The 26,937-nt window shown below is 55.5% G+C and overlaps 1 protein-coding gene across 4 annotated transcripts; it reads right to left on the bottom strand.

Moving 5' to 3' along the window:
- Positions 1–1,320: 1,320 nt before the first annotated feature.
- Positions 1,321–15,885, bottom strand: ALKBH5 (alkB homolog 5, RNA demethylase). Of its 4 annotated transcripts, none has more exons than XM_044433531.1 (5): positions 15,867–15,885; positions 11,884–13,013; positions 6,623–6,703; positions 5,889–6,044; positions 1,321–5,292 (listed from the first exon to the last, which is right to left on the bottom strand). In XM_044433531.1, the coding sequence occupies exons 2-5, from the start codon at positions 12,615–12,617 to the stop codon at positions 5,106–5,108; spliced, it is 1,158 nt and encodes a 385-aa protein (XP_044289466.1). In that variant the 5' UTR covers positions 12,618–13,013; positions 15,867–15,885; the 3' UTR covers positions 1,321–5,105. The 4 variants fall into 4 exon arrangements, with proteins under 4 accessions (XP_044289466.1, XP_044289463.1, XP_044289465.1 ...); XM_044433528.1 differs by lacking the exon at positions 15,867–15,885 and adding an exon at positions 15,324–15,467; XM_044433530.1 differs by lacking the exon at positions 15,867–15,885 and adding an exon at positions 14,311–14,744.
- Between the last annotated feature and the right edge of the window lie 11,052 nt (positions 15,886–26,937).

Below are 26,937 nucleotides of genomic sequence, written 5' to 3' on the forward strand. Positions count from 1 at the left end.
GAGCAGGCTTTCTCCAAGAATCTTCCCCTCCCTTCTGCAACGCCACTTTACCTGATCTGCAATGTGAGGTTTTGCACCTCTTGGCCTCACATCCACACCCCCCCCCCCCCCACAAGCACCATCACGAATCTTGACTTTGCCTTTTGCACCATCTTGTGGGTTAAGAGGGTAACACAGGACCCAGGTTTGCTTTTTAAAGTGTGGAATCTCTTTAAGCCCCAGGTCTGGGTTCAAGAGCTCGTTTTTGTCTTTCGGTGTGGGGGGCGGGATTCCAGTGGAGGGCTGAGCTGAAGGCAAAAGGCTGGGGCCAAAATATTGGCACACTGTTGCTTTAAATGTTTCTTTACCGGTCCTTAAGCCTTTTCAAGCAGGTGTACAAGATCTGAGAAATCACCAGAGGACTGGCAGAAGGGGAAACGCTAAGGAATGGTGCCGCCCCTCTTCGGAAATCCAGCCGGCTGGATCTGGTTGTTAAGACAGGCTAGCTCGCCCCCCGTCCTGGAGTTTGTGCGCTGGACAACGTGGGCCTGGAACGCTGCAAGAAGACAAGACTGGGATGTGGCTCTCACTTGCCTCGGAGCTCCCCAGAGGAGAACAGCATTAAAACTCACTCCAGGGATGTGTTCTAGCCCGGGCTCCCCCACTGCCTAAGCCAAGAGGGGTGCAGTCCAAGGGATGTGATGCTTCTGTGCTGAATAGCAGCCACTGCAACCGCAATTATGGTCTTGCTCTTTTAGAGACACTTGGTGTGAATCTTAAACTTTTGCTTAACTTGAGCTAACTGCCCCGAGAGCCTCGGCTATTGGGAGGTACAAAAACGAAGTAATGAAGTAACGCAAGCCATGGCGGCTTAGGAGAGAGCAGGCACAGCCGACGTCCTCGCAAGCGCAGCCCGAGTCTCGGCCGACACCATGCCCGTGTTCCTGGTCTGCCTTCTTATTTATTTATTTTTATTTATTTAGGAAACTTCTATGCCGCCCCATTCGCCGAAGCCTCAGAGCGGCTCGCAAACATACAGCTCCAGCACTGCCGGATCATGGCCCCAGAGAGCTTTTCTGAAACGGAAGGGGGTCCTTGGGCTGCAGATGCTTGCAGGGGGCACAAGAATGATGACTGGGCCCGTCCAGCCTTTGCCCAAAATCCACCTCTGCCAGGTCAGCGCTTTGGCCGGTATTCCATTCTTACCTGCTTCTCACCCCATTTCTGTAATGTGATGCACTGACCTACCTTACAGGGTTGTTTTTAAGAATAACAATGAACATGCCACTCCTGGAATGCTATTACAGTTAAAAAGGCACATTAACCAAACACCAGACTGAATCAAGTGATGCTTTCGGCTTTTATTTAGTTAAATGCAGCATTCTATACAAGAAAAAAAAAAAAAGAAATTTCAAACCCTGACAGGGAACTATAGTTCTTCCTAAATCAACCCGAATTAAAAGATTTCTCCCCAAATACACTGTACTGTACGGAAAATAATCTCTCCCCTCCCCCCCATTTACAGAGTGCCACGCAGTACGGTTATTTTGTGTATCTCAAACTTCAGAACTGTACAATTTGTTTACAAATCACACTTTTTCCTATGAAAAATTACAGAAAAAAAATATTGCCACTTATTTTATTTGTAACAAAAAATTAGAATTTTATTTATTTTTAAAAAAACACAAAAAAGTCAGCCAGAACTTTATTTTAAAGTGTGTGCTTGGGAGGAGGGGGGTGCAAAGGGGAGAAACCCAGGTGCATCTCGGAGCAAATAGGCGCTTTTGCCTCCTGACTCGAGTTCAACAGCCAGCAATCACTGGAAATGGATTCATGCCATGCAAAGCCTGAGGTTTCTGGCGGCAGCTTAAGGCTGAATCCTTCCTCCAGCAACCGTGGCTATTAAGCATCACACTAACAGCATTAAAACTAGGAATTAAGTCATCTTATCAACAGTTTCCTTTTTATAAATGTGGAGTGAATTGCTGAAGCCCAGCAGCGTGTACCTGCGAACGGGGTCAAAGCGCGATTCCCGATGTTGCTTGGGGAAACGGCGTCTGTGGGAAGAGGGAGTGTGTCTGCACTTCTCCTTGCCCCCTTCCCGCTACGCCGTCCCAAGGGAGTCAAGCGCTTGGGGGGCAGCCGACAAGCACACCCATCCCTATGGGTTTTCCTGACAGACGGTTCCAGAATTTTGGACAGGTGCACAAGCTGGTAAGGCAACAGATCCCCCCCGCTAATGATGCGATCTTTCTTACAAGCTTTTCTGCCACGGTTACCAGATGCTTGGAAAGCAGTTTGCGGACCCTGCTGGTGCCAGAGACATAAAGGGGGGATCAAAAAAAGTCAATCGAAAGCTAGCGTGCCACGCCACTGCCAGGCACCAGCTCGGGCTGCGACGCGGCAGAGTTCTTCTGCCCCCCGAGAGCAGGCCGGGACCCGGTGCTTCCGCCAGGCACTGGCTGAACTTGTCCTGGCTCCCGCCAGTCGCGAAGCAAAGGAAAAACGTTAAGAACAGGACAAAAACGCAGGAAAATAAAGCTCCAAAGTGGCGGGAAACCGCGGAGATGCTTTGACCAGAACAGCCTTCCCTGACCCGTGCCCCCCGAGTGCTTGGGACAATGACGCCCATGATTCCTGACCCCTGCCAAGGTGGCTGGGGCTGACGGCGATTGGAGGCCATGACATCCGGGAGGCAGCAGGTCGGGGAGGGCTGGAACAGAACAAGTGGCTGGAGGAGATGCTGCGGATTGTGCATCTGATAAAACTCCCGAGCCCTTAAGAAAGTCAGGTAAGCAGGCCTCCCTCTCCTTTCCTTGCCCAAACTGGGTGGCGCGCCAGGGAGAAGCCCCAGGCAGCCTGGGGCTCCTGCAACACCAGGAGCAGAGTGGTTCCACCCCACGGAACAGGTCTCTGGGAACCTTTCCGTGTGCCGTGCGGGGCTCTGCCTGCACGCCATTCTAGCCACACCACCAGAGCAGAGCAAGGGGCGGGGGATATTAAAACCGAGGTCAGTGCATCCACCCCGTGGCCCCATCATCAACAGCACTGAAGGAAGGCTTCACGTTATGCAGCCACGACCCTCGGGAATCACGGGTGCTGCTCTGATGGCGAAGAGAAGCAGAAGGTCGGGACGCTCTGCTTCAAGCGAGCTGCAGTGCTACCGGGGTCAACTCCCATGGCTCCTCTGCAGCAGCAAGAGCCGCGCGATGGGGGCCGAACGGCCTCCCCGGTGCAGAGGCTTCCTAGAATTCTGCGTGTGCTGGCGGGCAAGGGGGCAGAGCAAAAAGGTGCGTGCAGCTGGGGTGCTGATGCAGCGGGGCGGGGGGGACTCCAAGTCCCTTGCATCTGAGTGCAGGGCAGAGAGAGTTAAAGCTACTTCAGAAGAGACTGGTTGCATTGACAACTTTAGTGCAAAGTGCTGAATTCAGAGAGTGCGGAGTGGGGCAACGGGGTTGGGCGATGCGAGGAAGCTGGGAGGTTTAAGCAATTAAAACTCACATTCCGACTCCTTCAGGCTGAGGCACGGGGGAGGAAAAGGGGTACGGCCGCTAGGACGACCTGACATTTCATCCCTGAACATTTTGAGGGCAACCGGGCTGCTTTTCAAGGCCTGTTCAAGCAGGAAGCTCGGCGCGTTCGAGAGCTGGCCGAGCCAGGCAGGAGGACTCACAGATCTTGAGCGGAAGGCTCGTGATGGCAAAGCAGGCTGGACCCACCGCCTGAAGGCACTGGAGTGTGGCCTGCCAGTTCGCCCCCACTCCGGCCTCCCGCGTGGCAAGGACTGCCCGAGCCCTCCTGCAGCCACGAGAACCGGTCCCCACGGTCACGTGGCAATCCCAAGCCCCCATCGTCAGGGGCCCACCAGAGAGACGCCTTTCCACCAGGTTTCCCATCCCAACCCTGCGCGCTAACTTGGCCCCCTGCCTTTCGGAAAACAGCTGCACGAGATGGATTTGCAAGCAGCGGGAGAGAGAACAGAACCGGCAACGCCTTACTTTCTAAAACGGAGAGGCGGGGGGAAGCCAATCGAAACAGGACACGCAAACGTCCACACGCGGTGCAGGGACAATGCAGGGGGGTGGTCTCCTCGGCCGGCACTCGCGCGTGCCCCGCTTCGCTGCCAGGCGGGCCTGGAGACCTCCGTGCACTGTGCCCCATGCTGTTAGTGTGAAGGATCCCCCAGAACCTGGGGTTTCTGGCCAAGCTGTTCCCCCCTCCGAGAGTCGCTCCCGCCCACCCCTCATGAGCCCTCAAATGGCAGCCCCAACACGGAACCGCTGAGCATCCTTCACAGAAAGAGAAAACAGACTGTATCCTTTTCATTAGCAGCGCAGGAAACACAGATGCTCACTAGCCCAAGCAAGTCATGGGGTTGGGGAAAATTATATGGCATTTCACAGAACACACAAAAAGGGGCGGGGGGATAAACCCTGACACTAAAGTGCAACATGTCCTAAATGCTTTGTCATCTGGTGTTGTCAAGAGGTGTTTGCAAAGCTTTAGATTTCCAGTTGCTGGAGGGAAGCAGCTTTCTGAAGGAGAGCAAAAGGAAAAAAAAAAAAAAAGAACTTCACACGGTAATTGGTTTCGGAAATTAGGAGCCCTTTGGTGTGGAATGGAGCGAGACGGTGCTGTGGAGAGTGCTTCACCACGTGTGCAGCGAATCGAATGCTGTGTTTAGAATGTTTTTTAAGAAGCAGCGGCATCAAACACAAAAGAATATTCGTAACCCTTCAGCAAACTCAAAACACGTCAGTTTTTGGCATCTTCGAAACCTACTCCAGCCCAAACACCTCCAGAAATGACATAGCTTTTTTTTCCTTAAAAAAAAATAGCCTCCGCTGTGAAGCGTGCCCCAACTGCCCAGGAAAAAGGAGGCAAGCGGGACCAGAAACATCCAGATTGATATGGATGCCTCTGTTAAACAAGAAGAAGAAAACAAAGCCAGGTTTGTTCCAGCTACTCTTCAGCCTAAAAGGTGGGCAAGGAAAATACAAACTTGAAGCTAGATGAGACTCGGCCAAGGAGGGACTGGATGAGAGGGGCAAAGAGAGACCATTTCACAGCCTGAAAGCTAGTCTCGTCACCTCTAAGATCCTGGCGGGGCGAAAGAACAGACTCCCTCAATGCCGCCTCATTTTCACTTTCCGGGCTGGACTCCCATCCTCCTCCTCCTCCTCATCAAAGTCCTCCGTATACTCGTAAGACTTCCGCCAATAGTTCTCAGAGCTGAAATGACTTCTCCTCCTGTGTTTCGGTAAGAGGACTGAGCGCCTGTTCTCTTCTTTATCCATTTCTAAAATTCGAGGTCTAAGGACAAAAAGACAAGCCAGGCCCAAGGGGGAGGATTAAAGAGATGTACAACACAGCTGAAGTTGAACCACCTTCCTTCCACTTTGATCTGGTACAGTGTGCGAAGCACATTTGGACTCATTTGCCTGGACTCCTCCCCTGACCTCTGTCGCAGAGGCCGAGGGCAAGCAGCGATGGTTAAGGTCCAAAGAGCCAGCTGGAGAATTCCCAGGGGCGTGTTGGGCTCCTCTTCCACTTCACCCCCACAAGGGATGGAGCAATGAGGCTTTGCTCTCAGCAACACGCCCAGCTCCAGCCACAGATTCCAACCCAAAACTTAGTTTTGCAAGTGGAAGTGATTATTGTTTTTACATAATTTATTAATTCCAGAATCCGGGCGTCAGTACAAAGATCTGGGCGCCAGCGCTGGAGGTCCTAAGTGCACAATTCACATAAACCTAAAGAGAAATACGCCCGAGGCAAGTCAACGCATCCTGGGACGCGATGTGGCTGAACGACTGCAGCAAGAACCCCCTCTTCTCTCTCTGCACTCGTGTGTGTGCACACGCACACACAGATCCCCAGCTGCACCCGCTTGGCGAGGGTTCTCTTACCGGTGCGCAGCGTCTGGGTCTGCTTTGCGGTGGGACCTCTTTGGCTTCAGGATGGGGTTCCGGTTACTTCCTGACAGACGGTCAGAGGCATAGCCTGGCACCAGCACAGAGCTACTCAGAGACCTTGTCTCCAACCGGGGAGCGTCTAGTCTGGTTCTGGAAGAGAGAAACGGAAGTGCTTGTAGAGGAAGCGTCCTGCGCAGTCCCTGAAGCTTCAGCTGAACTTCTGTTGGTCAGAGAATCAAACGCTCCAGTGCTTCGCATAGCTTCTGTCCAGAGATACTTTATACGTTTTTGTTCAGACACACCTTCCCCAAAATTCTATGGGGATAATTCTGAATGATCCAGTTCAGACTGGGGGAAAACTCTCTGCATGTCCCAGCACCTTAAGTGGCTGAAGAGCTTGCCCCAAAGTAACAGGACAGTGAAAGATGCTTGCAAGTCCTTCCTGGAATCTGCTAGGAGCAAAGCGGGCCTTCCACATCTTGCCACTTGCTCTCGCACTGAAAGAGACGCTCGGTGCTTTCTTGGTGGTTCCACCAGCCCGGCTTCTGGGTCCCCCACCATGTTCCTCCCCCCCCGTTCCTCCCCCCACTCCCCAGGCTGTAGCACGCAGCTCCCCTGCCATGCAGCCCTGTTATCCAGGACGGGCTCCATTTCCAGAGCGGTGTGCACAGCACTCACGGGGCGGGGGGTGCGCAGACTGGCTTCCGCCGTAAGCATTTGCCACTTACTTCCTAAGAATGATGACTGCTCTTCTCTCCTTGATATCCTGTGGTCGAATGCAGTGTGTAATTTCATCAGCTGCGTAGCCACTGAGGGAGACAAGAACAACACCAGTGCTGAAAGGCTGCAGGTATGCCTGCTATACGCTGTCCCCATCAGAGGGTCACTGAGGAAGAAGATTCCAGGCAATGCCATAACACCCTAAATTCAAGGGGAGGCCCACGTCATGCCTACCTGAGGTCAGGCTCCTGTGACCAGGAAACCTGGCAAACGCCTCCAAAGCGCTCTGGGCACGTGGTACTGACAAGTCACTCTGCACATGCTCATTTGCACTGTGGTCTACGGGCAGCTAGCAGGTGCTGAGAAGCAGTAGTAAATGAAGGCACGGATGAGTCTTGCTGGGGCAGGACCAAAGACTGATTCTGTAATTGCCCAGCTGCTTGGGGCTTTGCCCATAGTTAAGGGGCACCCCTTGGCTTGGAGGCCAAGCTGAAGCTTTGGCATGGCCCGAAGCAGTCTCATCTGGCCTAGGGCTCTCCCAGTGGGAGGATGGAGCACAATTCCCACAATCCACATCCCACTTCAGAAATTCCCAGACAAAAGGTGCAGTCATTAGCTTTCTATTTCTTTGAAGGGGTTTGCATCCTCCCCTTCAATGAATTTCTTGCATTGCTCACCTAGTCAAATGATAAACAGGTGACGCATAATACAATATATCTAAAAAACTGAGATAAAAGTAGCATAGCATCACTTAGCTGAGACAAAGCAGCTTGGAGCGAACAGGAAGCTAATGTAGGTTAAAAGGCTGATGAAAATGAAGTAGTGTTTGCCTGATGTGCGGCTGAATCAGAGCAGGGGGCAGGTGGGAGTCCTGGAGAGAATGTTCCGTGGCCGAAGGGCCCCCTTCCTCCCACGGCTACGTGCTGTGCCTCAGAAGTTAGGGGCCCCTTCAGGTGATGGATCACAGGATCTGGGCAGCTTCCTCCAGAGAACTGAAGCCTGTACTTGAGGATGTAAAGCACTTCCGTAAAGCTAAGCCCTAGCTAACTGCTGCGCTTTGTGGGCACTCTGGTCTCGTAAGCATTTCACTGGGACAGACACGGTAAGCCAGCTTTAGTTTATACTGCAAAACAGGCCACGGGCCTCCCCTGCATAATCCAGCACCGTAAAACTGACCACATCATCTACTTCAGCAGGACAAGGTGACCGCTACGGCATGGCTAGGCTGTGGAAGATTCCAGGATGTACAGTAGATAACCTCTGCTGGAAGGGAACTGAATTGTTCTCATTTCTTCTCAGTGGAGGAATCCCTTCTTGCAAAATAAATAAAGCACTCTACGCCCTGTCTTATCAGCACTGTACAAACTGTGCATACCTGACAGGCTGAACACTTCCTACCAGGAATTCTCTAAACAAGAACAGAACAATCCCTGTGGCTCCGAGGGAGAGCATGCCGTCAACTTATTTCAAGCCCTCTCCGGGGCCAAAGTAAGTTTGGGTATCACTGAAAGTGCTGTGCGGGGAGGCATGCAGGAAGCGCCACCAACTCCCCACCCCCTTCCCTGCACCTCCTTGTAGTGCCTAAAGTACCTCTTACAGATTCTTTGCTTCCCATCTGAGGTGCAAACTCCAAGCACACAACCCAGCTCACTAGCCTACCTTGTAAGCATTACTTAGAATCGCATGGAGCCATGCGCTGAAAAATCAGGAGGGGTCACTGTCAGAGACGGAGGAGCAGGGATGGCAATCGAATCCAGGCACAGCGGCATGCGGGGCTACTGCAAAGTGAACAAGGCAGGTCCCTCTGACTTCGGCAGAACGCAGAGCTGCCAAGAGGTGCCTCTGACCAAGCAGCATGAAGAGTCGTGCTGCTGCAACTCGCGTGCTGCTCCCACTGGGCTACGCCGGCGTCTCCAGGTCCCCCAGCTGCAGCTGCACTTAGGATGGCGCACGTCCTCCCCGACCACGGTGTGAGATCCAGCGCACCCGTGATGGGAAGCACCAGCCTCCCCCATTCTGGAAACACCCAGAAAAAACGGAAGTGCTAGCTGCTCACGCAGTATTCTGGCCAGCCCCCACTCTGCCCAGCAGTCTTCCTGGCTAGGCCGCTTTTGAGTTAATGCTCAAGGGCTTAGGAGCCACGGCACGCCAACTGGAGCAACCGCCATGGCTACAGCATGTCGTCTGCCCAAGGCCACCTCCTTCCTTGGAGGCCATCCGACCAGCCACAACGATGGCAAAGCGCTTGGTGATGCCGTGCCCGCCTGTTCCCGCTTCAGACAGCTTCTGCGCCTAGAAGGGGCCTCGTGGAACGCTTCCAGTGAACTGGAAGAGGGGATGCCGGGGCCCGCTTCATCCAGAGTGGTGTGCTGTACACACTCAGCAAAGGCTCCTGTGGACAGGTAGTCCAGAATGCCTGCTACTTTACTCCACCGTGGAAACTCTGAGGCACAGGGGGAGCTTGGTAGCTCTGCACGGCCGCGGAAGGCTCCAGGCGCAGGGCAGCCTGCCGTCCAAAGAAGCAGGCCAAGCAAGGCCTGTGCAAAGCGGCTTGCCTGGGTACCCGTGGCAAGTAAGAATGACCTCCATGAGGCCAGAGGAGACAACCAGGAAGGGGCTGCTCAGGCCCAGCTTCCTCCTCACCCTTCCTGGATCACAGCTGCGTCACACAGACACACACGGCCAGGCGGGCGAGTCCCATGTCCCCTGGACCGTGGCACCGGTGTCCCCAGAGCCACTGAAGCAGCAGAAGTGGGACTGCTGTGCCAAGAGTCATGCTGGACTCGCGCGTCATTTCGTGCATCAACTGCACCACTGCAGGTGCGTGAAACCGGAGCCAGGTCAGCAACCGACGTTAATTTCAGGCTGCCGGCATTATTATGCACCAATCAGCTCCAAGCGTCAGCTCTAAGTTGGCCATATCTATGGTCTGTTTATGGAAGTGACATGTACATGTACACACACACACACACACACACACACACACACACACACACACACGGGGTCTGACAAAAGCATTTCCGGTTATTGCATGCCTGAGGCCACCTAACCTACCAAAATGCACCAGTCAAAGTTGCAATTCCTTTTTCCCAGAGTGGCTCAGCCCCTTCCGAAGAGTTCTTGCCCACATGGACTTCTGTGTGAGCCTTAGTTAAAGTGTGCAAGACTCTTTGGAGAGAATGCCTTGCACTCTCGTCTCTATTATTAATGCACCTGGACTATTGTGTAAGGCTCTGTTTGTGTGAGGGAGAGATTTTCCTTCCTGCCTCATGTGGCGATTGCCTTACAACCGCACACGGAGGATCGCATTACCCCCTAGACGAGCTTTTCAGACTGGCAGAGGCATTTTCTCCTCAGACCAAAAACCGTCGGTTGCCCTCCCTTTGCCATGGCAACACCGAACCATTAAGGGGGTTTGACTCATTCTGGCAGGGAGCTGCCTTTGGCTTAGAAGGCTAAAAATACAGCCCATCACAAGCTTATCCTGGACCCAACTTCTCCCACCCTTTTACACCTACCACCTGGAGGAGAGGCTTTCACGGGCAAGACTAGACTACGTGCCCAGTGTCAGCTTCTGAGACAAGGAAGCAGGGCCAGAGAGCGGCGGACTTGTAGGGAAAAACAGCACCATGAGCTGCTCAACAGCACTCCTAGCTTTGCAGCCAGTGGAAACTGCTTTGGAGAGCTCTGCTAAATTACCATATTCAGCCTGCCGGAAAAGGGTAAGCCAACACCTCAGCGCGCAGGCAGCCGTGCACAAAGCGGGGTGGCGTGGACTCGAAAATAAAGGTGTGTCTTAAAGGCCCCACGCTTCCATGAAGCCTATTTGCAAGTGCCTAGTGCCTAGACAGCTGGCAGTAAATTGCAAATAAAAACCCAATCCTGGGCATGTTTAGACGGAAAAGGCATCGTGCCACTCTCACGTTCCCTGGTTAGCGTGCTGGGGGCTGCGGGGCATTTTTCCCCCCCTGTCTAAACATGTCGACAGTTGTGCCATAAATGTACATCATCCACTGCAGGGTGAGAGCTCTCCGACGGAGCCACATGGGCAAAGGCGCGTGCCAATTCCGCATTAAGCAAGTTCAAGGCTTAGCATGACAGGCAGAGTACATTATAAAGCTTGTATTTGGGTTGTGTCTTTTAAATGCTCCTGTGGAGAGCTGGCTGCGAGCACATGACTCTCAAATCAATTTGTATTTTCTATGTAACAGCATTCCGTGCACCTCGGTGTTTAGTCATGCCGGCCACATGACCACGGAGACCGTCTGCGGACAAATGCTGGCTCCCTCGGCCAGGAAACGGAGAGGAGCACCGCCCCCGAGAGTCAGGCATGACTGGACTTTAATGTCGTGGGGAAACCTTTACCTTTATGCAGACAGTAACTTTGCTGCAGGCCAGTTTTCAACTTGAGCTGCAAGGAAGGTGCCATCAAGGAGGCAAAAGCGCTAACACACCCCTTCCAAACAAGTCACGCTGTGGCTGACGTTGACTCCAGCTGTCGGGTCAATTGTGTAACTTTCTATTTCCCCCGACACATTCATTACTTTGATGGATTTCCTGCTCTCTGGGACAAACGGGGAAACTTCTACCTTTCACTTTTGTTCGACCACCATTTTTTCTGACTTGGGAAACTCAAAACAAGGGTATTACTTCAAAATTTCTGTTCAAAACACAGGGAAATTGGGTGGGGTTTATCCCAAGCCCAACTTCAATCCACTCTGCTTCCAAACAAATTCCCCCCACCGCTCTTATGAATCCTGCCTCAACGGTTTTTCAAGTTCCTGTTCCCAAGGAAACCATCCCACAACCTTTTTATCAGCTGAGGAGCCCATGGGCACCATGGGGCATACTCAGAGCGGCGTATTCATTCACCTCGACTGGCTCATGCTCCTTTGCACACAAACAGAATGCCTCCAGAACAGCTCCAACCCCTCCTGCAAGTGCACCTTGCTAAGACAAATATTAACGAAGAAACTTGAAACTCATCCTCCATTAGAGGTATTGTCATTGAGGAACCGGGAAAAAAATCCGAAACATCCTATGAATCATTAGATGACCACTGGAAAAGCTTCAGAGAGCATGCATGGGTTGGCCACTCTCCCTCTGGCTCTGCTCCCCAAAAGGTGTTTGCAAAACATGGGCAAGGGTCATAAAACAAGACTGTGTGGCAACATGTGGGCCTCTTGCCACGCTCCCTGAAAAGGCAAACAGTGCTGGAGCCGCAACTGGCCGAGACGGGGAGAGCCGCGCCGCCCGGCACGTTCCCTACCTGAGCACGGTCACGCTGCCTCTTCTCACAGGCAGGAAGAAGACTGGCTCGGAGACCCGGATCGGCTTGAACTGGAACTTGCAGCCGAAGCAGAGGGCCGAGTCACTGAAGAACGACACGGAGACGATGGGCCTCTCGAAGATGTGGATGGGGTCCACGTGGGAGACGATGCAGCCTCCGGGCTGGTAGTCGTTGATCACGGCACTGTTCACAAAGCCCTCGGGGATCACCCGCCGCTCCACCAGCTTGCGGATGACGAGCGCGTGGACCCACTCGGGAATGGGGTCCACGTCCCCGCGCGGGTAAAGCCGCTCCTGGCCAGGGCCCCGCCTTTGCAACTGAGACCCGTATGTGTAGCCCTCCCCAAAGAAGTACTTGTTGCGGAGAGGGGCCCTGTCCACCGTGTGCTCTTTGTAAAGGCCCTTCTCGGCCCGGGAGACCACTTCGTCGATGCGGGCTTCGATCTTGGCGCACTCCTCGGGGCTGAAGAGCCGGAGCTGCTGGATGCCGCTTTTCACCTTCTGGGCCTCTTCCTCCTCGCGCTGGTGCTCCTCGCCGTCGCTGGACTCCGAGTCCGACTCCTCGTGGTACTTGCGCTTGCGCTCGGCAGCTCCGCCCCCACCCGCGTAGGGGGGCTCCGCCGGGTCCCGCGTGCTGCCGCTCTTGTAGTTGTCCCGGTAAGGCATCATCGATTTGAGCTTCTCTCGTAGGTCTGTGTAGCCACTGCCAGCCATGTTGCGTCCTCCAGCCCCACGAGCTCAACTCTCTGGTGCGCGGTTTGCGGGGCTGGTGGGCGGAAAGCGTTGCGGCCGGTCACGGCATTGTCTATCCCGGTGGAATAAGCTCCACGAGGAAAATGCAAAACAGAGGAAACCCTGGAGCCAAGGATGCACAGGCCAGGAGTGAACCAAGCCAGGTGCCCTTCCAGGTGAGGTGGGCGTTCCACCCCTCCAAGACACCCCCTTGCCCCCTTTCCAGGGGCAAGGGGAGACAAATCCTTTGGAGAACACGAAGACAGTTATCTATTTCTTTCCATTCCAGGCACGGATACAAGATGGAAGAGTCTAGCCTGATGTTTCCAGGTGCAGTGGATGAGATCTAACTTCCCAGGATACTTAAACACACCTTGCCTGTGAAGGGAGAAGAGCAGCAAATATAGGGTCAGAAGGTCTGCCACTGGACAAGACACAGATGTTCGCAGCCGCTCGCTCCTGGGCCAGCTGGAAGGCCTTGCCCGCCAGCTCCTTTCTCAAGCATGGAGTAAACGCCGGCCACCCCCAAAGACGGCAAGGGAGGGGTGCGTCCCAAGACCAGCATGCCCTTCCCCATCCTCTGGGAAAGAGAAAAGATGGCTGCAATCAAAAGGTGAGGAGGAAGGGATGCAGAACCCACACATGAGGAAGTGGCTGAGAGAAAAGTCCACTTACAGGAAGAATTTCTGCCCTCGTACCTGTTTGCTCCCTGCCCCCCCCCAACTTCTTCCACATGTGACACCTGATACCACCCATCCCATCCATTAGGTGGGGAGACAGTGAGGGGGAATCCCTTCCTCCCCAACCCATATTATCTTGGTCCTCTCTCTTTCTTGGATGGGCAAGCTGGGCCAGAGCATCAATGAGGGGAGGCTAACTAACACCCACTGCTTTGGGGACCCATTCTCCCTTCCTACATGTCTCTCTGGCTCCCTACGGCTGTAAAAGAGAACAGAATCCAACCACTGAAATAAACATGAAAGGGAAGCTGCTACTTAAGCCCACATGCTCAATGCTGCCTGGCCCCCATGCAGCTAAGGAGCTAATAAAAGATCAGGAGTTAACAGTGAGAACAAAATATTATTACCTTTATTTACTTTCATTTCTACATGGCCAAATAGCTGAAGTTCTCTGGGTGGCTTGCAACAGTTCTTGAAACTTGACCATAAGCCAATACAACAGCACCAAACTGCTCCCAATTATTAACATTATAAATTGAGCAGCTAAAACAATATGGGATCCTAAGCTGACCTGTGTAAATTTTGTAAACCATCATGAGATTTTTCATGAACCATGGTACAGAAAAAGTTTAATAAATAAATAAATAAATACTTAAGCTAGTACCCCCACCACCAAGCCATTAAATTATGTTTTAAAATGCTTAATCTGGCACTGAGAAAGGGACAGAATTTGGTGCCAGGCTAGTCTCAAGGCAGAGATTGTTCCACTGTCTGGAGGCTACTGCTGAGAAGCAGAATCTAATGGGGGATGTGGATTGTCCCAGTGATGCTGAACCTGTTAACTGCCCCACCAAGGGGAGAGGGGTATAAAGAAGAGCCAAAGTCAGAGGTTGAGGAGCAAGCTCATGCCCCCCTGCAACCTACTAATTCCTTTCTTAGGAAGTGGTGCAAAAAACTGATACTACAGTAAGGTCCTAGTAGGGTTTCACACTCACCCAGAGGAAAAAGGGAAAGATGAAGAGGACCTCAGTGCAAGGCTGGAATGACAGGCACCCAAGAAAGCCCACGGACCATGGAAAGCCCACTAAGCAACTTATTGATCGCTTCTTCCAGCCCGGAGAACACGTGCAATTTAACGTAATCCCCAAAATTTAGTTGGGGATTACATGAGCGGAGCTGGCTGGAGCTGGGGGTCAGACTAGATGGCCCGGGAGACCCCTTCTGACCAGCTTTGTTTCCATGTTTGCAATATGTCCGCAGCAGTGCAACGCTGAGAAGTGGGGGGAGTCTGCTTCCCTCTTCCAGACCCATTTCCTTCACCCCCAGAGGTACTGCTCAGGCGTGGCCCGGAGAAGAGAGGCCGCGAGGGCATCCCCCTCTTCCCATAAGGGCAGGGAAGGAAGAGAGGGAAGGAGGGAAGCCTGATAGCAACCCCCGCAAAACAACCCTCCCCTCAGAAAGCAGGCAGAAACGGGCTCCTTCACCCCCGAACCCCCTTCCTCTTTCCTGCGCAGCTCCCGAAGGGGAACAGGCGCGGAGGGCGCGTGGCTTCCAGCTCCGACCGGGGAGAGCGACGCCTTTGTGCCCCAAGCGGCGCCCGCGGGGGAGCGGCCAGGAGCCGCAGCCGGCTGAGGGGGAAGGGGAAGGGGGCCCCCGCGCCTCTGCCCCGCGCCCTATTGCCCTCCTGCCGCCCCGCAGAGCCCCCGGGGCGCAGGGGCTCGGGCCGGGCCGGGCCTCCCCGCGCCGATGCGCCACGGGGGGGAAGCAGGGAAGGGGCCTCCGCCCCCTCACCTACTGACCTGCCCCCCTTGGGGCGGCAAGAGGCGCGAGGCGCGCGCGCGGGCGAGGGAGGCGCCCGTGCGCCCCGCAACCTATTCCCTTCCCGGGGGCGGGGGAGCAGGCGCGAGCCCTGGCGGCGCGGAACGGGCGGCCCGGGCCCTCGGACCTATCGACCTCCGCGGGGGGGCGGCACGAGGCGCGCGGGCCGGGCAGGTCCCCGCCCCCTCACCTACGGCTCTCGCCGGCTCTCCGGGGCCGCCGCCGCCGCCGCCGCCGCGCTCCCGCCCTCAGCACGCGCCGCCGGAGTCCGGCTCCGGCTGAGGCGCCGGCCCGGCTCTCTCCATCGCGGCGCAGGCCCGGCGGGGAAGCCAACGAAGCGCGCCGCCGCTCCCGCCGCCCGGACTCCTCGCTACGTCACCAGCGGCCGGCCCGACATTATAAATAACTTCAGGGGCATCCTCCGCCGCTCCGCCTCGGCGCGCGAGCCTCGCACTGCGCAGGCGCGCGCGGCCCACGGCGCAGGCGCGCGCCCGCCCCGCCTCCGCCCCTCGGAAGCGGGCCGCGGCGACACCGCCCCCGCGCGCGCCGAGCGCGTCCTCTCCACGGAGACGCCGCCGGTGCGCATGCGCCTGCCGCCGCCGCACCTCCCTCCGACGGAGAGCTCGGGGAAGGCTAGAGCGGAGCACTTCCGGGATATAATGCGCCGAATCCCTCCGAGCCCGAACTAGGCATGTGCGCGTATAGAGATGCGCGCGAAGGTCTGCGGACGTACCTCAGAGGATTTTCTGTCCCCTCGCCGGGGTCCGAATGGACTGAGGAATCTTTTTAAGTTGCCAGAAGCGCAAATGACAGTACGGACACTTCCGGTGGTTCATAGAGACTACGGAGGGCAGCGTAGAGCGGCTAGCCCTTGTATATTATGTAACTGATATTCCCCTAGGGCGAAGTTCGAATGGAAACCGGAAGTGAGGGTTGCGGGTGTACAACTGATGTCAGAGAGGACGGTGGGTAAATCCGGCTCACTGGGCACGCGGCTCTCAGAGCCGGCGCATGCGCATCAGCTTGTCACGACGACGTGGGGGCGTGGCTGCCTCGAACGGCTTCTTTTCCTCGCGGCCCATGTCGGCGCTGATTGGACAGGCTGTCCCTAAGAGGCGGAACCGAGCGAAAGTTCTGCGCGCTGATTCGTCGACTCTTAGGCGGTGAAGGAGCGCCTGTGAGGCTGCGGGAGGACCGGGCGGGCCTCGCGTCCCTTTTGGGGGAGCCAGGCGCTTTGTGGCACTTTCCAAAGAAAGGAAAGTTCACCTTCTGTGGGAGGATCTCCCATGAGCCTCTGCGTCCTCCGGCCACAAGTATGGCCTATGCTAGGGCATTATGGGATAGCTTGCTTCCAAGAAGTCCCATGAGCCTCTTGGTGTAACCCTGTCTGAGACAGAGGCATTATGGGACAGTTTCCTGTCCCAAGTTGCTTCCATACTCCATGACACCCCCATGCACAATACTGGAGCATCATGGGTCATGCCTCCTGCCACCATTTCCCTCTTACTGGGCAAGCCAGGACAAACCATTTTGGAATTTGGAGGGTCCAGACCGTTTGCACTGAAGCTCTGAGAGCGGTAGTAGCTTGTTTACAATTAGGGAAATCTGGTTTCTTACGTAAACAGTTGCAGAGGCCATTGATGTGCATATTAGACAGTCTTCCCACATGCAGCCATCGTGCTAATCATTTGTGGTGAGAAGAAGGGGAGTGGAGGAGTTTATAAAGGGTTCTGGTGCTGGCCACCCGGAGACGATGCCTGCTCTCCCTGAAGTGAATGACGAAGGTCAGGCCTGGAGGAAAAATATGGGTCTCGCAGTCACAATTTGGAGAGCCAGCATGTCCTTTGAGCAGCCAGCAGCCCTGACTTCTCCCACCCTGGGGCAAAACAAGGAGATTGGAGCAAGGGGAAGGAAAACCACACTTGCACTGTCCCCCTGGCTGTGCAAAACACAAGGAGGTGTCAGCACTGTGACTCCACAACCTAGGCAGTAACCCAGTATACATGCTTCTCTGGAGGAAGTCCCATTAAGTGAGACTTGTACCTGGTGGACACATACAAAACCGCTCGCCAAGCATCTTGGCACATCTGGGGAGCTAGTCCCTTTTAAGAGGTTGAGCTGCATGAAGTAAATATTACAGCCATCATGCCTTGCTTTGGAACGCCAGTGCCTCTATATAAGCTATGTTTACTTCAGAAAAATCACAGTGAGACTAGACCGAAAATTCAGCCAAGAGATCCACCCAAGCTTTCTGCCCTAGTTTTTCCCTGCACTGTGCGATGCTTTGTCCTTAAAACAGCAAACACCAGAAATAAGCAGCTGTTGAACGTCTTCCTGGAGGCCTTGGCTGAACCTGGCTAATCTCCTTCCTCCTTGCTCATTCTCCAAGTCAATTAGTGAATAGTCCCATTGCTGGATTTCAGCTTACTCATCCCAGCACTTACAGGCCAGCTGCCTCCATTTGAAAAGCGTCTGCACTGATCGAATGATTCAACGCCTTTGCGGTCTGGCCTTCAAAATTGCTGGTAATGCAGGAGACAAGATCGGGAGCATTTCCGTCCTTCCTGCCCCCACACAATGGACACACACGTGTGTGTGTGTGTGTGTGTGTGGAGGGGGGGACCCACAGTTTTATGGTGGGACTTAAGCACTACTTCCACCAGCTATTGCACCAAGTCAGATTTTTTTACAAATTCATGTTGATTTCCTAAAGGGGAGTGACAAACACTTAGCCAGCCATGGACTCATGATGTAAAAGGATGCTTTTTAATTTTGCTAAAATTATGAACAACAAGGACCCTTTAAAAAGCTCTTTTGACCATAAAAATATTACAAAATATGGGTTTTTGTGGGCCAATGGCACCCTTGCCAGCTCTTCTGAAGACGGATCCATTGCACAGCTCTAAAAGCTACATTTCAGGGAAAGCGACATCCCGGAAATGGCGCAACGCACTTTTTAGAGGAAGAAAGAGCACGGCGAGGCTTGAGAACAGCTTTACAAACAACTGGCGCATAAGAGCAGCCAGGAGCTGGGGACAAACAACAGATGATTCATTGTCATTCTTTGCTTGGAAATTTCCAGAGACATCTGGCTGACAGCTGTTAGAAACGGAGGTTGGACCAGAAGGAGCTGCTGTCTGCTGTCGGAGCAGTTTTTACCTTGGCTGTACACCCATATTCACCCCTGGGAGGAGTGGCTGTCAGGCAGGCCCCGATGCTGAAGTGGAGGTCTTGATCTCTGTTAGCCTGGCCCAACATCCTGCAGGTGCGTTAGATCAACTTTAGCAGTATCCTAAGACCCACAAAGCAAAGCGGGGTAATCTCTGTACATCTACAGCGCCATCCTGTTCATGGACGTAAGCTCTGTGGAGTTCAACGGGACTTACCAGGGCCAGCGCCAAGGGTAGGCACCCCTGGGCCCTGTGCAAGGTCCCACTGGCAAGACCCCTTGGGCGTGTTCCTCTTCTTCTCCATTGCTTCTGACCTGCTCACTGGCCTCTCGTCCCGGGCAAGCAGCAGTGCTGCTGAGAAGACAGGGATGCAGCTGGTTCTTGCCCGCGGGCTCTCTGGCCAGCCAGGAGCAAGCACGTGATGAGGAAGAGGATGGCGGCCACAGTGGTGGGGAGGGTTGGCTGGCTCAGGAAGGGGCCCCCTTGAAGGTACCTTGCTGCTCCCAAGGCCTAAAGTCACCCAGTTGTGACGTTCTCCCTGACAAGAGAGTAAGAATGAAAGCGCACCACACCCCAGAGTATCCTTCGAGCCCAGGAGCTCGTTTTTCGGTACCAGAACAGAACCGTTGCACGGAGGCCCACTCCTCATCTCCCCACAAGCTTTCTTCCTGGAAATACAACCCAGCCAGGCGGCAGATGGGCTCTGGCCTGTCCCAGGCTTCCCAAGGCCAGCATCGCTGGGCACTTGCCAAGGCCCACAATGGGTCGGGGGGCCCACAACTGACGCCCAGTGGGTTTCCGCCTAGAGAAGCATAGGAGGAAAATGCAACAGCCATGCCCATGCCTTCTGGGCCATAATCTGGATCCAGCAACGGGGCCTCCTTGAAGCCACGCGCTGCCCCCTGATTGTTATGTGGCCACCAGGTTTTTAAAGCGGGTGACCCTTGAGCCCGGCGTCACGGTCACATCTTCCCACCGAGCCCTCGCGAAGTCCAGCGAAGCCCCCTGCTCTGGGGTGGGGGGAGCTGCCTGCCCCTGCCTCTCGCTGCCCGGATGCGGCCGGTCCGTTCACAGCAGCGTGATCTCGCTGGGGGGGAGCGTGAGCCGCTTCTCGCGGGCTTGCAGCAAGCAATCCATGTGTGTGGCAATCACCCGGCAGAGCTCCAGGCCCTGGGGGGGGGGGGGGGGGGAGGGAGGGAGGCAGGGGAGGGGAGGGAAAGCAGGAGGAAGACACGGGGGAGATCAGCCTCATATCCCTGCAGTCCCCCTGGACCGTGCCCCCCTTGCAGCCCCTCACTCCCCCGCCGCACTGCAAAGGGGGAATTTAGCTTGCTAATCCCGCGGGAGAGGCCGCTTTGCCAGTGAATGGACAGTGTCCAAACGTCTTTGCAGAAGCTGCTTGGCAGCTGACCGCAGGTGAAAAGTGTCGCTATTAATACGAGGTGGGGGGCTCTCCCGCACTAGAGACGTTCAAGAAGAAACTGGGCAGCCCCCTGAGTGGGAGGGTGTGACGGGATGTCCTGCAACAGCCGGGGTGGGGGGACCCGGCGGCCTTCCTGGCCCCTTCCAGCTCTATGATTCTATGACTTCTTCTCGTCGTCATTAATTGTCGCCAAAAAAGGAATGGGCTCAAAATCCAGGTGCTATAGAAAAACTGAGAAAGAAAAGGCAGACTGTAAACTTGAAGGGAAGGGCCCTGACAGAGCAGCCATTCCATTCCAGAAGACTGATCCGAGGAAGAGGAGAGGGCAGCCCGGGGCTGCCGAAAGACGGTACTTTTCCTCTTCCTCCCCATTCCTCTTTCCTTCAGTGTTATGTATTATTGCAGTATAAGCCTGCAGGCAGGGTCTGTCTAATTGTTCTGGTTCCATGTGAGCTCTTCTGGGAGGCCTGTCGGCCAAGGAGAAGGATAAAAATCGTTCACGTGCATGGAGGCATATGAACAGAACGGCACCGCGACAGTTGTGGCGTTTCCTTCCCTCAGTGGCACTTTACATGCACCGGCCAATAAACCAAGTCAAGTTTCCTGCCTCTTCTGAAATACAGAGTTTTTACAGTGTAGGAAAGTAGGCAAGGGCGCTTATGCCCGCTTCGGTCGAAAAGATGCCCACAACTTCCACCTTCTCTCTCGAAATGTGCACAGGATTGCGCCTTCAGAAACCAGACTCGGAATATCAGACACTATCAAAAACTCAAAGGGTGACTTTTGGCGTCGTCTTGGCTCACCTCCCCCATCCCTGGTTGTCTGTAAATCTGGGATAATAACATTTGTTTCTCTTGTTGGGTTGTTGGGAAGCCTGTGAGATAATTTATGGGAAGTACTCTGAGCACTTGAACATACTATACACTGATAATTTAGCATATTATTATGGAAAGTGCATGCTACCTACCATCTGAAGGTTAAGCTTCACAGAGACATAGTGGAAGGAGGCAGAAAGAGAGACCAAAAGAGAGAAAGAGATGGGAGGGCAGGATGTGAGTTAGGCATGTTTGCAGAATTTCATAATATGTCCAACGCAATCCAATCATTATAAAAACCTAGGCCGAAAATAAACTGCTCACAAAACTGCTATATGGCTCTGTGATCTGCCACGAGGCATTGCGATCGAACCCCCTAAACGAAGGCCAAGCAATTTGCAAATCTCCATCTGGTTGCAAAAAGGCAAGCCAAAAAGCAACTCCAAGAACGTTTTTTCGGGCTTTCCCAGTTGCAAAATCTGGGTTTGCGGGAAGGAAACAATTCCCAGAAACTGGACAGCCATCTGAGTAGGATGCTGTAAACTGGTGAACTGCCCAGCACGGGGCTGGACCTGATGGCCTTCTTGGCCCCTTCCAGCTCTGCTCTTCTAGGGTTCTGTGAGATTGCCGGTCGGAATTTCAACAGGCCAGGAACCCTGCCGAGATGTGCAAAGCCAGCCTTGATCATTCCTCCAGCTTTTCCTGAAATACTGCAGGCCTTTTTATGTCCAAGAGAGAACGTGGCAACTGTTCTGGGGGTACACACAGGTGCCACCTTTTGGTATCTGCAGACCCTGCCTGACCACTGAGAAAGGTTGCCACTCTACCGGATCAACCCAACTCCCTGGTTCCCACCAGCTCCTCGGCCTCTGATGAGCCCCAAATGTAGCTCAGGGAGACATGCTGGGCTCGGCCCGAGGACCGGCTGCATGCATCTCGCACCGGGTTCTGCCCCGGAGCGATCGTGCCATCTCGGGGCGTGCGTCACTCCACGCCGACCAACCTGCTCCAGCTGCAGCTGCGTGATCCGTTGGGACATCCGGTCTCCCAGCATAATCTCTACGTAGGGATAACTGGATCCAGCCGAGGGGCGTTGGGTACGTGTGGACTGAACGTCTTTCAAAGAGAACGTCACGAGGGGCTCCTGAAGGGCACACGGAGGGGGCAGGGAGGCATCTCCCACTGTTTGTTTTGTCCTCCTGCAGCCTGGACCCTCCCCTGACCCGCCCCCCATCTTTTGCAGCAAAATCTTGGGAGACCCAGCGAGTCGCATGAGGAAAGGGGGTCCGAGAGAAGGGAGAGCGTCTTTTTCCGACAGCGCCTCTCCATTGACAGATGGGATCCCGGCTCTTCCTTTATTCATTGCAAGGTCTGTGCCACGGCTTGTGGTCTCTGTTCGTTCCCTGCCTGTGCCGGGGAAGTGGGCTTGCGCTGCAGGCGGGTGGCTGAGCTCTGTTCTGCCCCCGCCCCGGGATACAGGACCGTGCGATCCTCCGACAGCCACGGCAGGCGTGAACTCTCCCAGCCGCCCGAAAAGAGGAATCGGGACCGCGCACGCCTGTATCCCCACACAAAGTGCAACACTTGGGAGTGTGCCGGGTTTTAGCGAGGGCCCTGTCACACCTACATGGGAATCCTTGCTCAGGAAGTTGAGTCCGTTCTGGTTCACAGCCAGGATGCACGGGGAGAGGACCGTGTTGGTGCTGCAGCCCTGGATGTAGAAGAAGGATGAGCCGAACATCGGGGAGGCGCTCAGGAGCCCTGCGGGGGGAGCAGACCGGGGGCATCAGCGCGGGCAGAGCGTCACCCCAAAGGATGTCACCAGGGCAGGAGACGAGGGAGGCCCTCGCTCGGTCGAAGCCCTGGAAGCCACCGGTCAGAAACGCGCGGTCCCGCTTCTTTGCAAGATGCAGCCTGCAGAGCAGAATCGGCCGGGATGCAAACACCCCGCAGGCCTCTTCCCCCGAACGGCAGGTCTGTCAAGATGCAGCTGCTTTCCTCGGCCCAAATGCGGCAGAGCCCCAGGACCGGATTCTCCCCGGGGCCAGCCCCTTCCCCTGCGTGGTGCCGGCTCACCTAGGAACTGTGCCCGGGCCTGGTGAGCACTGAGCGCCTGGGCCTGCTGCGCATGGGCCACGGCCATGTCCAGCCACGCCGTGGCCTCCTGCAGGTGGTAAAGCTGGGGCGGGATGTAGTCCTGAAGCTCCCGTCTCGGAAGGGGAATGGAAGCACAAAGACAGAAGTCGGAGAGGGTGCCTGGCCAGCCCATCCCTCGCCGGTGTTTTCCTGATGCGCTGAACTCATAGGCCCATCATCCTCCAGACAGCTGGGCATGAACTCGGGAGCAGAAGCATCTGCCTTACCCCAAGTCAGACCCGGGGTCTGTCCAGCCCCTGCCCCAATTTGCCGGCACGGACGGACAACAGTGGCTCTCCAGGGTTTCAGGAGATCACACCAGCAAAGCAGGGGCTCTACCACTGAGCTACGGGCTTTCCCCCAAAAGTTAAACCAGGGGTCTAGTCCTCAAGGTTTTGAATAAAGTTCTGGTCCACATAGAAACCTAGGAGGCTGCCTTATGCTGGCTCAGTCTCTTTGTCCATCTGCCTCAGTGCTGACAGGCAGCCCTGGCTCTGCGTGGGCGGCCCAGTTTGCACCTGGGCACTTTTCCGGGCACCTGTCAAGCGGCCTGGACCCTCCCATTAAAAAAAAAATGCTTTCAATGGTGTCCCAAAAGAATGGTATGCCGCCTTGGCACCGAATCGCCACTTCCACCCGGTGCCCGGTCTTCCTGGCAGGTTACCTGCCCTTTGCTATGCCTCCCAGGACAGCCACCCAGGGGAGGTGCCCCGGATGGCCCCCGACTGAGAGTCTGCCCCCTCATGCTGCTCCCCAGGGGGACGTCCCTCTAGCTGCAGGCGGAGCCCGTCCTCACGTCGCTGGCACCTACAGGGTCGGCGGGCAGACGCCGTCTTTCGCCCGGTGCTGCAAGGCGGCCAGCTTGGAGACCTGCTGCAGCTGCTGCTCGCTCGGCTGTGCGGAGGGGAGCGTGTTGAAGAGGCCCTTCAGGTAATCGGGCAGCACCTGGCAGGGAGACACCCGACTCCATGTTGCAAGGCGGGCGCTGCCTCGCCGCACCGTCGCACAGCCACCCGGGCGACCCGGTGCAGAGACCCCAGCTCTCCCGAACGAAAAGGCGCTTCGGCTGCCGCTTTCATGGCCTGCGAGACCCTTTTTGGGAGTTTTAGCTTAAATCTCTTTCATCTCTTCCCAACCTGGCGCCTTTTGGAAGTGTTGGATAAGAGCCCCTGAAACTCCAGCCGGCACAGCCGAAACCTCGGCGGCGGCATCCCAGCTGCAGGCCGAACCCAGAACGCAGAAAAGATGCTCGCATCTGTTCGCTTGAAGCGTTGACTAAGCCTTAGGAGAGAAATGTCCAACCGGCCAGGACAGGAAAAACAGCAGGAATGTGGGGAATCCCCAAACAATTGGCCATCGGTGGAAAGCGCGTGGGAACCCGCGGTGGGGGGGGGAGGAAATTGGGACCATCTGCCAGGTTCCTTTTGCGGGAAGGAATATTACTCCACCCTATTCTACGTTTCTCCCCCTCTGCGCCCACCAAAAGGCTCTCACCTGATTGTAGTGCATGGTGACATACAGCTCGTTGTCGAATTTCAGCGGCTGGGCCCAGATGACACGCCGGTACCAGAACATGTAGCTGCTGTCCACGGGCTCCATCTCCGTGGCGACATCAAGGATGTACTCCTTTTTGTTCAGAGGCCGGACATTCTGACCTGCGTTGGAGAAATCGCATGGACCGGAGTTTATTTTTTTTAGCAAATAGCCCCAGAGGCAGCTTCCTCTTTCCTTGGCCTGGGGCCTCCAAATACAGGTGGAAGGATTCACCAGGAACATTCCTCTCTTTTCTGGACCACCCGGAAGGAAGGAAGACCCCCGCCGGGCCTCCCTGTTTTGCCCCTGTCCACCAATAGGTGGCAGTGGAAGGTCGCTGGAGAAAAGGACTTCCAGAGCAGAAACAGGATTTGGTAGCAACAGGTTGAAGGAACCAAAAAAGCGATCCTGGCTTCTCTGTGATACAAGCACATCGCTTTTGTAGTGGTCTAAAGCAGAGACATCGGAAATCAGCAACTTATATAAGCCTGGAACTCTGGGCATCTGATGGAGCTGGCTGCAGTTCCCTGAAAGCTAGTGCTGGTGTAAATACGTTAGGCTTTCAGGGCTTGTGTGAAGACAAACACAAAGCTACCCCTCCAGAAACAGTGAAGAAATGGACCTTTGCTTTATTTCCCAGCGTTTGGGCAGACTCACTTCTGTTACTGACAGCAAAAATGATGTATTCGTCAAAGGCTTCAGGCCGGTATACACCCATCTCAAGGCATATCTCCTGTATGACATCCAGGGCAACCTAGAAAAACAGGTGTCAGGATGGAAGGTGAGTGTCGGATTAGGCCATGGTTAGGGGAACGAACAAATTTGAGTTCTGCAATGACAGAACTCTTCTCTAGGCAGGATGATGGGTTTTGTTAAGCTGGAGGAGAGGTTTCCGAGAGTGTGGAAGGTGTTCCTCTCTATCCCGTTTCTGGTTTTCACTTGGCAAAGAAGAAAGGACTAGTTGAGCAATTAGGACACAGCCGTGCCGTGTGCACAAGGATCCTGTGCTGGAAAGACGTGCGGGAAATCACGCTCGTGCGAAGACGGTGGGGCTGATTCAGGGTGTTTTGTGTGTTGCATTTTAAGACTGATGGAGATGCACTGAATAGAATTTTGCGGACATAGCGATTTTCCCATCCTGGAGCAAGCTCTGAAAACCCACTGGCCTTCCTGGCTGGGGCTGATGGGTGCCGCAGTTCACGTGCATCTGAAGAGTACCAGGTGCGGGGAGGCTGGGGTGGAGTGTCCCGAGGCAGGGGTGAGACCCCACTGCACCCACGGCGTGGAGCCCGAGCTGCCCTCCAACCCCAGGCCCCTTTCCAGCATCGCTGCCCAGCGGAGAGCCGGCTTGCAAAACCGGGCGGCTCCTCCTCTCCACTCACCGAGCACGTTTTGATCTTCAGGTGCCGCTCAATCCCACCTGGCAGGAGGAAAAGCTGCCGCTTGGCGCTCCTGCCGGCCTGTGTGGGGAAGGGGACAGAAGGCAAAAGGGGCCGCTCGGAGGAGCAGGAGCTGAAGCCTCGGGGAAAGCCCAGCCCACCCAGCCGAGGGTCTGCAAGGCACGGGAGGGGGCAGAGCAGGGTGGGCTGCGCCCCGGGCACCCCCCGCGGTCCGCCTGAGCCTTCCTCCGCCAGCCCCTCTGAGGGCCAGTCCTTGCCCCCTGCCCGGCCCCATACACGCCTCGCCCGCCCAGCCAGCAGGACTCGCCTTTGGTGCGAGGCCAGGACCCAGCCCGGGTTGGTCCTGCACCTGCCCGCCCCCAGCCTTGTCCGCTGCATCGCACACCTGCTCTGGCCCACCTCTGGGCTGCCCGCTGCCCTTCCATGGATCCCCCTGTCCTCCACTGGAGGTGTGTCAGGGTCAGAAGACCAACCCATGGATCTGACCCCCTGGCGATGGGTGTGGCCAAGTGGGGGTGGAGCCGCCCTGGCCCCTCCCCATTCCTCTTTTCTTCCTGGCGTTCCCTTTCCTCTTTCTGCCCTTCCCCATCCAGTGGCTATAGGAAAAGGCTATGCTCTGCAGAGCTTCGACCAGATGGGCTCAGAATCACCCACAACTTCAGCGTGCCGCCCTTTGCCGCCCTCTCCAGACGCAGGACCACGAGGTCTCGGCCAGAACGAGGGAAGTGCTCGTGGCGGCGGCCCTTTTGCAGGGCACCGTGAAGAATGAGCGCTGGGAACATGCGTTGCCCGGCGCGCGGAAGAGAAGTGGGACATGGGGAAGCCCCGTGTGGAGGGAGGGCAAAGGCAAGTCTCCCGGCTTTTCCGCTGTGCCCCAAGCGCAACCCACGTGTGCAAGCCGCCCTGGGGGGCACCTCCGAGAGCCTCCCGCCGAGCCCTCGCTCACCACCATGGCTTGCAGCTCGATGCTGCTGGGGAACTCGCTGCGGCCCCCGAACTGGAAGGTCTTTTGCAGGTTCCGCTCGCAGGCTCTGGCGATGCCTGGAGGAAATTGGGGGAAAGGAGAGGCAAAGAGGTGACGCACTGAGATTTCTCCTACTCCACAGAGCCAGAAAGCTGCCTGGACTTGCGCAAGCCTATTTATACAGTTGAGTAGAAAGATCGGAGCTGAGCAAAAGAACCCGTGCAAACAGAACAGGGTGCCCTGCAGGTGTGTACAACTACAACTCCCATAAGCCTCAGCGTGCATGGCCAATGGTAAGGGAGGTTGGGAGTTGTAGTCCAACACAGCCAGGGAGCCCCAGGTCGGGGAAAGCTGGTCCAGAGG

This window comes from Varanus komodoensis, unplaced genomic scaffold (assembly GCF_004798865.1).
Source record: "Varanus komodoensis strain SLA01 unplaced genomic scaffold, ASM479886v1 scaffold26, whole genome shotgun sequence".
Classification (NCBI taxonomy): Eukaryota; Metazoa; Chordata; class Lepidosauria; order Squamata; family Varanidae; genus Varanus; species Varanus komodoensis.

Excerpts from the sequence above, each read along its gene's own strand:
- ALKBH5 (XM_044433531.1), bottom strand. The coding sequence starts at position 12,617 with ATGGCTGGCAGTGGCTACACAGACCTACGAGAGAAGCTCAAATCGATG. Across the intron at positions 6,045-6,622 it reads GCAGTCATCATTCTTAGGAA|AACCAGACTAGACGCTCCCC; the intron begins GTAAGTGGCAAA and ends TCTCTCTTCCAG. Across the intron at positions 5,293-5,888 it reads GACCCAGACGCTGCGCACCG|ACCTCGAATTTTAGAAATGG; the intron begins GTAAGAGAACCC and ends TTTTGTCCTTAG.